The sequence below is a fragment of the Heteronotia binoei genome, chromosome 6, assembly GCF_032191835.1.
Source record: "Heteronotia binoei isolate CCM8104 ecotype False Entrance Well chromosome 6, APGP_CSIRO_Hbin_v1, whole genome shotgun sequence".
NCBI classification, from domain to species: domain Eukaryota; kingdom Metazoa; phylum Chordata; class Lepidosauria; order Squamata; family Gekkonidae; genus Heteronotia; species Heteronotia binoei.
Window position 1 is genome coordinate 100,275,190 of NC_083228.1, and position 13,469 is coordinate 100,288,658.

The following is a 13,469-nucleotide window of genomic DNA, read 5'->3' on the forward strand; positions in this document are numbered from 1 at the left end:
TCCTGGTCGCGAGACGCCTGGTTGTCGGCCTCAGTTCCACTCTGGCAGCGGCCGCAGTCATGTCGTCCCCGCCACCTCCGTCGGCTCCGTCTGTAGCTCTGTCTGTAGTGCGCCAGGAGCTGTGCCTTGTCCTCATTTCCATCGCCGTTCACTTCTTGCCGCCATGCACGGCGCTCCCCGCTCTCCACAGCCACTCCGCGCACTCCAGCCAGTGGTCCCCCGCTCTCTCCGGCCGTTCCGCAAACTCTAGCCTGCGGCCGTGTCTCCACGCCGGCCCGATTGGCGGCAACGCCCCAGCTTGTCCCTTGCGCAACAGAGGAGCCGCCGTGGTCTCAGTATCGTTTGCATAGGTTGATGTTTCTTCCTTACTAGTCACTCCAAGTACTCTCGCTGTTGGTGTATTCGCTGTTTATGTTTATCAGTGGTTTCCAGTAGTTGTTATTACTGAAATTGCCGGAGCCCTAGCACCCGGGCTCCGTTCTCATCGCCATCTTGATTGCATGGAAAGATAAGAATGGAAAATCAAATCACTCTCTAATGCCATCTGTTACCTACAGCAAACCCATTTCAACCCCTTGCCCACCTTTCACCATCATTGGCATAAGGCACCTGGATTCTTAGATGGGAGTTAAACATCCCTTTTCTCAATATTTGGGATCATGGGGTGTAATATGTATGGAAAAGTTTCCCTCTGCATTACATTCCTTCCCACTTACTGACAACAGAACTGACTGCTGTCCACGGAGGCGATGAGGCTCAACAGATCGAGACCGTTTTCGCACACAGCTTACCACGGGGTCACGTTCCTGTTCTCTCCACAGCGTCTGTCGAATTTCCCATTATCTGCGCCGTAGTTACAGGAAGTGTCGCGGCTTTTGCGCAGCAAACATAAACCACTAAAACCCAGTTTACATTTGCTACGCAAAAGCCGCAGCACTTCCTGTAACTCTGGCACAGATAATGGGAAATCCGACAGACGCTGTGGAGAGAACAGGAATGTGACCCCGTGGTAAGCTGTGTACGAAAACGGTCCGAGTGTTGAGGGTCTCAGAATTCTGTTTAATAGATAAGAAAGCATAATTGCTGTTGATTTTCTCAGCTGGCAAAGCAGCAGATGCTGCTATTGCAACTGGAAAAACCGTTGGAAATTGATGGTCGTACACCTCTGATAACTATTTTGTTTTGAAGAAACTCATGCTCATTTTGGGTTCCAGTATGAGGGTAAGAGGTAACCATTAGGAGAGGTAAGCTATTGAGTCTCACTGTATTTTACCTAGCCTCTCAGATTTTTTGCTACATCTCACACCATAATTCTGACTTTGCTCTAATGTCCTTGTTTGGTGAAAGCAGTATTTAAACTAATGAGATAAAAGACTGCATGTCTTCCTATGACCAGTCTCAATATTAATTCCATTCATGACTGTAATGTTTGCTATGGTTGGAGACTGAGGAAGAGAGGTGCAATTATAACCTTTTATAGTCCAGGCAGCTGGTAACAAGGGGAGGAGGGGTTCCTTTGACCATCCAAAAAAGACTCTGCCAAGGATCCTGGGATCTGCATAGACAAAAGCCACATGGGATGGGGGCTGTAATACAGAGGGGAATTGGACATGAACTGGCTGGATCCAGCCAATATTCTGGACTGAGATTGGTAGGTGGATTCCAAAAAGTGATTTATTTTTTTCTTGAAGTGCTGTATCTGTGATATGCATACTTAATGTTTCATCACAGTATCAGTTTAGATGGTTTTTATCCAAAAGCTTAGCAATATGTCTCAGACAAACTAACTTTCATGAAAAGAAAGATGCACCAAATAGTTTTGACAGGAACATGCTTTTATTTATTTATGACATTCATCTCAATTACTATAGTACTTCAAGTGTTTACAGTACTTTATCTTTTCTCAGAGCTAGGCTAGGCAGGACTCCAGAGTTTTATGATTAGAATCAACTTGGCTTGTCCTCACACTGAACGGAGTTGATATGTGTTAAACCCAAATGTGGGAGTTAAAAAAGGTTACAGTAAATTCATGGTTAAGCGTTCTTGACTTCTTATTGGGCAGCCATTTGGGCAGATAGTTACTTCATCATAAAAATAATATTTGCTGAACTGTAGTCTTGTAAAATGTTGTACATGTTTATCCTGCCCTCCCTCCAAGCAGTTTGGTATGGTGTATGTAATTCTTGCTTCCCCATTTTATCCTCATAACAACATTGTGAAATAGATTAGGCTGAGGAAGTATATGACTAAACAAAGGTCACCCAGTGAGCTCCATGGTAGCATGGGGAGTTGAACCAAAGTCTCCCAGATCCTAGTTTGACTTGCTAACCTCTAAACTACATTGGAGCAGTGAGAACACTGGATCTGTTTCACTGCAACCACTTGATGGAGCTTCTGTGGGTTTTTATCATGCTCGGTCAGTCCCATGTTGCCCTTCTTTCACTGCAACCCTGCACTCCAAGCCCTTGTCCCTTTAAACTATATGCCATGGCCTGGTATCCACCCCCCCCCCCCCGAATTTTCAATATTGTTTATGCTTCTTAACAAGGCAAGGAAATGACGGGTGTGAAGGATTCATTTCTAAGTAAATGCATCCACTGTGATTTGTCCTTAGAATGCCACATTTGTTTTGTTGTTGTTTTATTTTTATCAGTTCTGCTGCAAAAACAGGATTTTTATGAAGAAGACAGCATGGCTTCCAGAACAGATAATACAAAATAACTAGAGATTTCCCCTCTCCCCTTCTGGCTTCTGTGTGGAGGGGAAGATGGTATAGGGAGGCCTTTGGTAATCCATGAAGAGTAATAGTGAGATCCTATGTTGGGGATATGTGCACAGCTCTTAGGGTATATATGAACCGGCCTCATATTGAAACATATCTTTGGTTCAGAAGTGTTTCCTCTGACAGGTAACAGTCCCAGGAGAGAAAGATCTTTCATACCACCTGTAATCCTTTAATGGATATGCTAGGGATTAAAGCTGAGATTTTCTGCATGCAAAGCAAATGCTTTTCTACTGAGCCATAGCCCTTCCATGCTGCATTTGTGTGTATTTGTGCTTCCATTATCAGGCCATGCCACAGAGCCTCAGAATGTTTTGGGGTATTCTGCTTCTTGCTGGAACTGTAAGGTCAGGCACAGTGAGCCTACTGTTCATCCTCTATACTATGGGCTTTGACACTTACCCAGTCATCACCCCTATATTTGAACCCAGTGTTACAGAAAGTGGGAAGAATTCATCATATAGCTTTTGGATCATGGATGAAAATGAATGTTTCTTCCAAGAGAAGGAAATAGTCCCCTCCCCCATAAAACCCACTCTATAAATAAACCTTAGAGGGAACAGAAATGGCTAGATGCCAAAACATTACTAGGAAATTTCTAGAACTACGGTTCTCTTTTGAAAGTTTCAGGAGGCATATCATACTGGGGGAAAATAGACTGCAGGTGAGATAAAGAGGAATAAACACCATTCCTGAGTATGATGGATTTCTCTCTCTTTGATGCCAGATAAAAGAGGTTTCATTGGTAAAGAGATGTGATAATCTTTCGTCATGGTGTGTACACCCAATTGAAAATGCTGACATTTCCCTCCTTTTCGCAAAACAAAGAAAAACAACTCTGAAGATATGGTAGACAATGCCTTGTAGTTTTTCACATCAGTGTCAGTGAAGGAAGAGCAATTTTTGTGCAGCTGTATAATAAAACAAGAAGCCATAACTCCCCAAATGTGTATGCGCGTGGATGAAATAGTAATCAGGAGGAAAGATGTGTTGGAATTAAGACTAGCATTTACAAAATACTGTAGACCAAAAAGGGTTTAAATCTATCATTGAGACTGAAATCGTCAGAAAAATTTATATGCCAGGTTTTTGCTTCTAATGTAATCTGAGTGAATTTATGTTGAAATACCTAGTCTTGTCTTATTGAATTTATTTTAGTAGATTTTAAGAGCGTCGCAGGATGAATGGGGAATGTATGTATGGGGAATGTAGTTTTCTAAATTACTGATATCCAAGTGCTGAATATCTTTTAAAATTATAACCCAAGTAAAAAAGTAGTGCAACATTTCTGCTTGATTCTTAGGCTTAGCCTTCATAGTTTCATTCTTGCGAGGGATCCAGAAGAACAGGGTTCATTCTTTCTCTCACTCTTGTATGCAGATAGTTAAGTCCGCAGATTTTGGATCCCTACTATTTCAATCCAAACATGCCATTTTAATTTCCCTGCTGCCCTTGAATGAACCAAATTTGTGATTACTGTTGCACCATTTTATGTTTCCCCTCTCTGGTAGTTTTCCACAGAATGTATGCATTTTTCAGAGTCATTTTTGTGTCAATAAATCTGCACTCAGAGGGCTGTCTTCTGCTGTAGGTGGAGTCCTGCCAGCCGGGCCACCCATTCCCTGCTGCCACTCAACGGGCTTGCAAGGGGGAAATGACATGGGCTTCTCAGAGTCACAGCAATGTGCAGCATCAGTTCCAGCTAAACCAAGGAGTTTAACAGAGTTTGGATTAATCCTACAGCGACTCTGAGAAGATTAGACTGTCCTTGCCCCCAAACTCTCTCCTATTTAATTACACAATAGGCTAACAAATGAGTTTAAAAAACCAACAGTGAAAAAGAGAAAACCAAAACTGTTGAAAGATATATAAATAGAAATAAGGAACTTCCATTCATTCTTAATGGAGAATCAAGGGCTTTGTGGAGCAAGCTGTTGAAAACAAGAACTAGCTGAGAACTGTTGAACAGTGTCCTTCAGTGCCATCAGAAAACTGGCAGGAAAAATAAAAATGAACAATACACATTTCCCCCTAGTGCCATGCTTCTAGGACAGTCTAAGTTTAGGTCTATCAGGCAGACAAAGAACTCCTGGACCCTGCTTGTTGATTCCATTTCTTTTCTTCCTCTTCCCAGAACCTAAAGCAAGTTGTCGATTGGGACGATCAGCATCCACATCAGGTGTGCCTCCTCCCTCCGTTACTCCTCTCAGGCAAGCCAGTGATCTGCAACCGAGCCAGGTACCATCGTTAGCCAATCGTGAATGACTTCCTGTGATGCAACATGCCAAATTTCCTCACTTCTCTGTGTGTCTGTCCTCTGTTACTGTAAATGGTTATTCTATGTTCTGTTATGATTTCTGTTTGGATGCCTGTATGTGTGTGTCTCTCTCTCTCTCTCTTTCCATCAGCAAAGAAATTCTGCCCTCCAGCACCATGGCAGGATTTTCTTTGCTAACTGTTCTTAAATTCCTGTTTGTCTCCTCTTCATTCTATAAGATAAATGTGTTGATCTTGTAATCTTTGTACTAGTTGAATGTGTGTGTGTTTAATTTGGTCCTGTTCCGTGTATTTTTCTACCAACTTTTAAAAAATTTATCAGCATTTGATAAATTTAATCTATGTTGTTTATAATGTAGATTTCTTTAAAACATCTTGATTAAAACATTTTCAGTTATATTTCTCAATTACTTGTATATACCATTTGAAATTTGTCTTGTTGTAATGTAATATATGTGCCAGTTTTGCATTTATTTTTGAGCCTGATGCATGAATGTATTATACATGAATTTCATTTTAGTGATACAGCAAAAGATTCTGTTTTCAGAGGGCAGCTCAATTTTCTTCATTCTGAACTTACACATAACAGTAATGGAACTAATAAGTAGTCTTCTACAAGTATGTTTATTATAAACTAGCAAAAAAATTATGATGATCAGGGTATATCTGAAGGGAAGGCCCATATGCTGTGGAATTCAGCAGTACATACAATGCGTTCTTTGTACAGATAAAAATTGCACTTGATTTATGTGGTTCATAGTGGTGGAGGCTGCATCACCTCTCCCCATACCACATCTCAAGTCACAGTATATTGGTAGACTCTCATCCTGGGTTCCTTTCTTCATTCTGGTTTCACCTCCCATAGAATGAGAGGATGAAGTTCTGAGGTGGTAGAACACTCTATAACAATTCAGCTGAGGAATATCATTTTGGAATGTTTCTTTGTTCCATGTGAATAGAAAGCAAGAACTAGCAAAAGGCAAGGTTTAGAACTGCTGTGCTATTTTTCGGTATCCCAGGGAGGTGTTCTTTTTAATGTGGAAGAGAATTAGAAGTGCTATTCCCTACCCATATTCCACCTGATCTACACATAAAACAGAATGGAGTTATAGACTCTAGACCATAATGGCATCAATTCAGGTTACAGGTAGGGAAAAGCACTTTTGAGTGCTCCACCATGTTAGAGCTCCTTGCAAGCTAAAACAAACAACCCCCCCCCCACCTCTAGTTCACTAGTAATAAAGATTGTATCCCTTTCTTGTTGATCTGCTGATTTTCTACCTGTAATATATTTATTTAACGGAACATTCAAAAATGTAGTCCCTGTCCACACTCTGGCACTGTTCATTCTACCACTTCAGCCTCCACCTCTACCTCTTTCTGCTGTGTACAACCACCCATTTAGTCCATTCTCACACCTCAGCATTTGACTACCTCAGTCACATAAATGTAGATCCAGCTTTAGTCACACAAGACTGTGTTAGAACATTGGAAAGTGAGGGACAATGTTGAAATATAGGACAGATAGGTAGATAGGCAAATAGCAAGCTAGCTAAATAGTTAAGTTGGTAGAACCTTTTAGAAATTACCCAGAATAAATAAGGTTTATTATTATTTAATTGTTAAAAACTGCATATAAATCTTCTTAGGCTGTGGAGAAAAAGTCAGCTGATTACTTCTATGTATATGTATAAGGTTTATTTAATTGTTAAAAACTGCATATAAATCTTCTTAAGCTATGGAGAAAAAGTCAGCTGATTACTTCTATGTATATGTACATATCTTGGAGAAAGGGGGAAAAATAATATTTAGCTTTCTTAGGTAAATGTTGAAATCATATCCAGTAATGTTTTACACAAGTGCAAGAATGAAAAAAATAAAGCCTACACAGTGATCTAAAACATATAATATGTTTAAGAACAAAAAATGGCAGAACAGGGATTTTCACTTAAGTGTTATTAATGTCTTTCCTCATATCAAAAATATAAAGACAATATCTGATTGTCACCCTTCCTCTTTTGTTATATAATTATTGATGCGTACTTGCAAAATACTTGGAACTACTAGAAACCAAATTGAGGTCATGATAGCAGGCCCAGCAGGGAGGCACACACCAGAGGGCCCAAACCCAGACGCACGTCTCGACGGAAAGGCACCCTCTAGCCGAGCCTCCAGGATGGTCTGCATTCTCCAAACCCGGGTCTCCAAACCGCAAGGTTGATCATGCCAGACCCCTAATTCCCCAAAAGGGGGATGCTTCACAGTCCTCTCCTAGCCGCATAGTGCCCTAAACCCCCAAAACCTGCCACTACTAAGGCCAAATCTCTACTTAGGGCTTAGCGCCCACCGGGAGGCCCAAAGCCACCCACAACCCTTGCCGCAAATCTCTCAGGAAAAGCATGTTACCCTTTTCAGAGAGATGCACCCCATCCCCTCTGTAGAGGTCAGGAAATTTCGAAAAAATGTCCAGATGGGGCCCAACCCCCCTTCTAACACCTTTTTAATCTCCTTATTAGCCTTAGACCGGGCCCTCTCAATAGCTGCAGGGTCCCAAGCACAATGTCAAACCCGGTGGGGCAGCATGGCTGACCACATTATGATGGTCCCAGGCCATCGCTCCCTAATGTGCTGAAAGTTGTCATGGGACTGCCAAACTAAGGCCTTGCCCTTTAAAAGCCCCAGATCATTTCCTCCCAGGTGAACAATTAAAACCTGCGGAGGAGGGCCCATGGTACCATGAAATAACAAAGGCAGCAGGCCTGGCCACTGAAGGCCCCAGCGCCCCTGCCATTCAATACAAACATGTTGGCTGAGTCCCAGCTGAGAGCCAACAGAAGTTCTCCGCGCCTGGTGAGCAGCCCAAAACCCGTAGCTTTAGCCACAGACGAGAACTCGGCTCCTCTGGCCAGGAACAACAGCATCTAAAGAGAAAAAACAGTTAAACAGGCCTATAACCAGTAGCAACAAATAAACAAGCTACCTAAGGCGTAAGAAACGGTCGAACATAAGACTTGTAAGCCGATGAATGCCAACGGCCCAAGCGCTGAATAGAAGAGGAAGGATACCCCATAGCGGCAGCTGTCGAGGCTGCCCCAATCCTAAAGGAGTGGGTACCAAACCACATTCCTGTCAAACCGAGTTCACTGAAAGCCCTTGACATCACTGTCCAAAACTGATGTTTCGTCAACAGGCTACCATCATGATGGCAAAACAAAAACCCATCAACAGGCCCCCGGACTGCCAAATAAGCAGCCAACACAGTAACTGGACACAGCTCAAGCTCTGAACAACTATCCCACTCAAGTACAACACCTTTTTGCAACTGATCTGTCTTTGAGCAACGGACAGTAATTACTGCCTTACCCTCAGATAGCCTCAGATCCCTCAATAATAGAGCCTGACATATAAATTTTTCCGACGATTTCAGTCTCGATGATAGATTTAAACCCTTTTTGGACTGTGCCACCAGTTCGCTGACTCTCAGGGCCCCCAAAAATGCCATTAAGGACACAGCATGAAACAAACATGCTTCAAAAGAAGAAACGCACACTACGTCCCAAACCCCTCTCAAACCCTGCAGAATCGACATAGGATTCCGTGTGTCCACTCTGGGTCCAGCCTCTCTGGTTCACCCTTCCAGCATCTTTCGAAGCTGAAAGTCAGCTGTCTCCTCCCTATAACCCAGCGCCTTACTGGCAAAAGTCAATGCTGGCAGGCACCCCCTAATGGATTGCATGGCCAATCCCTTACCTCGAAGCGAAACGCAGTAGTGGAGCAACTGCTCTACCAGGAGGGGCCAAACAATCCAATACCCTACCTCAGCCCTAAAGTCTTCAAACTGCCACACAGCTCGTTCGTAAGACTTCCTGGTGCTAGGCGCAATGGCTAGGCCTATCGCACTGCAGACCTCGGCTCTCCAATCAGCCATAGCTCCTGGGGCATTGGCACTGCCTCTCTGTCGGCATCTGGGGCCAGCTGATGAAACCTCTCCGTCTGTTTAGGAGAGAGAGCGTCAGCTACCCCGTTACTCACCCCAGGAACATGTTTGGCTAAAAACAAAATATTAAACCGCAAACAACGCAGAGTGAAGGCCTCACCAACCTCATCACCCGCCGGGATTTGGATGAAAGGGAATTAATGACATGGACTACCGCCATATTATCACACCAAAAATGAACGGTGTGATTGGCATATACTTCCCCCACAGCCAAGTCGCGACTAAAATAGGAAAGAACTCGAGAAACGTAAGATCTCAGTTCAAACCTACCTTTACCCAGGAGTCAGGCCAACTATCCGCACACCAGTGTCCGCGGAAATAGACTCCAAAACCCAAAGACCCAGCAGCATCAGACATGACTTGAAGCTCAGCTTCGAGCCTCATGTCCTTTCTCCAAAAGGAGACTCCATTGAAGGACTCCAAAAATTCCTGCCAAGCCCTCAAATCATCCCTCATGCTGCAGGTAACCCGTGTTCTATGCTGAGGCAAACGTAACCCTGCCATAGCATCACAAAGCCATCTGAGAAAAGCCCTCCCTGGAGCAACCACTTTGCACGCAAAGTTGAGGTGCCCCACCAGCTGTTGCAACTCCAGAAAGGTAACCTTCTTTTTAAGAAGAAAGGCAAAAATCCTAGCCTTCAATTCAACTGTCTTCTGAAGAGGTACCCTAGACAGCTATGCAACAGTATAACTCTCAATCCCCAAAAAGGTCAGTTTTTGGACTGGACCTTCTGTTTTCTCAGGGGCCAAAGGAACCCCAAGCTCTACCACCAGCTCAGTAAAGCCTGACAGGAGCTGCCCACAATGCCCAGTCCCCTCGGGACCCACAAAAAGGTAGTCATTCAAATAATGAACAACATCCTGCAAACCTACTTCTCCCTCACAGGCCATTCCAAAAATGTGCTGAAGCACTTGAAAGCGGAACATGATACATTGGCAATGCTCTATCCATGTAAAAGAAAACCCCAAAAGCTCAAAAGCATTGGGATGCACTGGTAGAAGGCGAAATGCAGATTTAATATCGCATTTTGCCAACTCTGCGCCCACCCTGCAGCGTCGCACCATGGCTATAGCCTGGTCGAAGCTAGTATACCTAACTGAACATAAATGCTCAGGAATCCCATCATTCACAGACTTTCCTCTGGGAAAAGAGAGATGGTGAATAAAGTGAAATTCACCAGGCACCTTTTTCGGCACCACACCTAACGGCGAAACCCTAAGAGTACCCATTGGAGGATGTGAAAAAAGGACCCGAGATCCTACCCTCCACCAACTCCTTGGCGATCTTGTCCCTAACAACCTGTTCCAAACCCTTAACTGACTTAAGGTTCCCAGACATAAAAGGAACCCGAGGTCCCTGAAAAGGGATCCTAAAACCAACTTTAAAACCCTCTAACAAATACAAACTGTCAGCCCTTCGAGGATATCTCGACAACCAACGCTCAAGGGGCCCCACCCTTATTGGGCTGGGCCCCTTTCTTAGCTGGATAGGATCCCCCACCCCAACCAGGCTTCTTTGCATTTTTTCTTCCCCTCGCTCTGGGGCAGCTATCAAATGAGTGTGACCCCCCGCACATGGGGCATTCATGCTTGAACTGGCAAGCCTTCCTGTTACACACTCTCAAAGAGCTAAATTCCCAGCAGAGCAAGCGGGGTTGAACCACCTGCCCCACTGAACCGCGGGGAGACCCTGATAAAGCTGAAGAGGATGTGGATGACCTACTCACCAGGTGACTGCTATCAGAGCAATCACCCAAATTAGGCCTAGCCGGGGACATAACCTGCAGCCACAGCTGCTGATGGATACGATCCCACTGAAGAGACAGATACAGGGCAGCCCTCATCCGAAACTCCTGATCGTACTGCAACCAGGCAGGGCCACTAAATGCCATGTAGCCCTTATAAATTATATCTAAATATTGAAAAAGGGCAGCCGCCTGCCAAGGCTGCACCCGGGCAATAACCCCAGCATAAATACAAAATCCCGGCAACCAATTCACCCAGGTTCTATCTACCTTCCGCTTTTTTAATTTCTCCTTCTCATCCAACTCTTCCTTATCTTTTTTCTCCAACTCTTGAAAGAGCAGAGAAAAAATGTCCACATACTCCCCTTTCAGGATTTTCTCCCTGGTTGTGGGAAGCAAGTGGTCCCCTAACTGCAAAGCAATCTCCCCAAAGGGCAAAGATGTAAATGGAACCATCCCATAAGGAGAAGGTGCGCCCACAAGGGAACTTGCCATGCCAAACTGCCCAGCACCCAAATAAGCACAAGGAGCACCTTGCCCGCAAGGCCAAACCCAATTCAGGACTGAACGACTCCCAAGGAAGCAGGCACCCCAGGACTCGCAGCAGAAGTACCCTGCCCGGCCCCTAAAGCAGGTCCTGCACCAGCCAGCCAAGCATCACCCGACCTACCTCCAAATCCAGAAGGCACCAGTGGCAAACTGCTTCCTGATGTTCCAGCTGCTGCCACCACATCCATGTCAGGACCGCTGGGGCCAACATCCTTGCCAGGCATGACTCCACCATACCTGCCCTCAAGAATAGACAGCCTGGTAAGAATATTAGCCTGCATACCCTTCTTAGAGGTCCTAACTCCTTCCACCCCTCCTGAAGAGGTGATACCTGACGCCTCCTCCAAAGCCCGCAACCTACCAATAATATTAGCATCCACCACTACATCACCCTCCTCATCAGACGATGATGACGGGGGTGGTGGCCTCTTAGCAGGCACCTTGGGTGCCCTGGGCGCTGGTTTCTTACCCTTAGGCTTACCCGACCCCTTACCTCCTGCCATTTCTACAGAAGGAACAGAACCACAAAATGGCCTCAAACAGAAGCCCTCTGAAATGGCTGCCTCCCTTACAGCAAGAAAGGGAACCTAAAATGGCCGCTCAATTGCCTTTGCACTCAATACCCTCCCTTGCAAGGAAAGGGACATAAAATGGCCGCCCCCCATTGCAACACTGTGAGTTATCTCACACTAACCCAGCTTTGAGGGGATACTGGTGACGACTCTGGATTTCCTTGGAGGTCTCCTATCCCAATTCTACCCACCGTCAACCCTGCTTAATTTTAGGAACCAACCAAAATAGGCAATGATGGGCTATAGTGGGCTATGTCCCTCAGAGCCCCTACCAAGGCAGCCACTCCTCCCAATAAGTACCCAAAAGGCAACTCCCCCTTTCCAAAGAAGGCAGTTCCCAGCAAACCAGGCTCCGCAACCCAAACCTGGGACTCAAGCCTCCTATAACTCTCTTCCCAATGAGGAAGAAAAAGGCCGACCACCCCAGGATCCAGCAGCTGCAGCCCCAAGCAAACCACCCCAGCCCCAGGCAACTTAGAGACAACAACTCCTCGGGATTCCTGCAAAGCCTTCAATGATGCTGCCGCCGCAAAGTCTTTTCCTGTGCTGCACTCCGACGCAACCCAGGGCCTCGCCAACGCGCAAGCCGCACGACCAGTTCCCGATCGTCCGAAAGACAGACTGCACGTCAGAGAGAGGATCTGGCCATTACAACAGCCAGACCCCGCCCTCCACATTGCATGCCGAAACGGGCACCCTCTGTCTCCACCCTCCCAGGGAGGCAAACTAGGCTAATGCAGCCAAGCAGCTTTGCTACTAGCTGCAAGCCTTGGATTTGCTGGGATGTCAATAAATGATACAATAAAACTTAAATAGTCAAATTAATTGAGGTCTAGTAATGCCCATGCATGTGTAAACCCAGGAAGCTCCAAACAAGGGATGCCTGAAGAATTTCCACCATATTAATATCCTATCATAATTTATAAAACAGTTAGTGAACGCTTGGTAGATTACACATCCTGCTATTTATTAACAGTGATGTCAAAATTGGGAAAGAGGGGCTCAAAATACAGATTTTTACCTTCTGGCTCTTGAGCCCATTCCAAACTGAGCCTAGCTGTGTCGTCCTGAACTTTTGGCTCATTTTGCCATGCGCTCCCCCCTTGCAATCCTTCCCATCCTGCCACTGCAATTTCCCTCTGTCCTTTCCTATCCGTCATAAGTGACTTTAATTTTAATAGTTCCTTGCATGCAGAACTAATGATCTAGAAGTTATATTCAAGATGCATAAAGACTCTAGAGGCAAATCCAGTTCAATTTAAGGGGAGGAAACCCTTAAATAATGCCTGGAAGGAAAACACATACCTTGAGGGGGAAGATGCCCTTGGTTGATGAGAGATATGCAATACCTTTCATTAGAATCAGCCAAAATAGCATAAAATAATATTTAGGCTTTCAGGTTCCCTGGAACTCTTCATCAGATTGGGTATTGGGGGGAAAGGGTGTTGAATCTCAGACCCTGGTATTAAGGCCATATGTCTACATCTTGTGTAGAATGTGATGAATAGATCAGGTGGAGCTGGTATCCAATTGCACCTTCAGCCACC

The 13,469-nt window shown here is 44.9% G+C and overlaps 1 protein-coding gene across 6 annotated transcripts in view; it reads left to right on the top strand.

The window, feature by feature from the left end:
- NYAP2 (neuronal tyrosine-phosphorylated phosphoinositide-3-kinase adaptor 2) overlaps positions 1 to 13,469 on the top strand; it is a 234,010-nt gene that overhangs the window by 189,700 nt on the left and 30,841 nt on the right. For all 6 annotated transcript variants that reach the window (XM_060242215.1, XM_060242217.1, XM_060242213.1 and 3 more), the window contains one exon: positions 4,917 to 5,020. In XM_060242215.1, the coding sequence (XP_060098198.1) occupies positions 4,917 to 5,020 (104 nt within the window). The remainder of the gene's footprint in view (positions 1 to 4,916; positions 5,021 to 13,469) is intronic.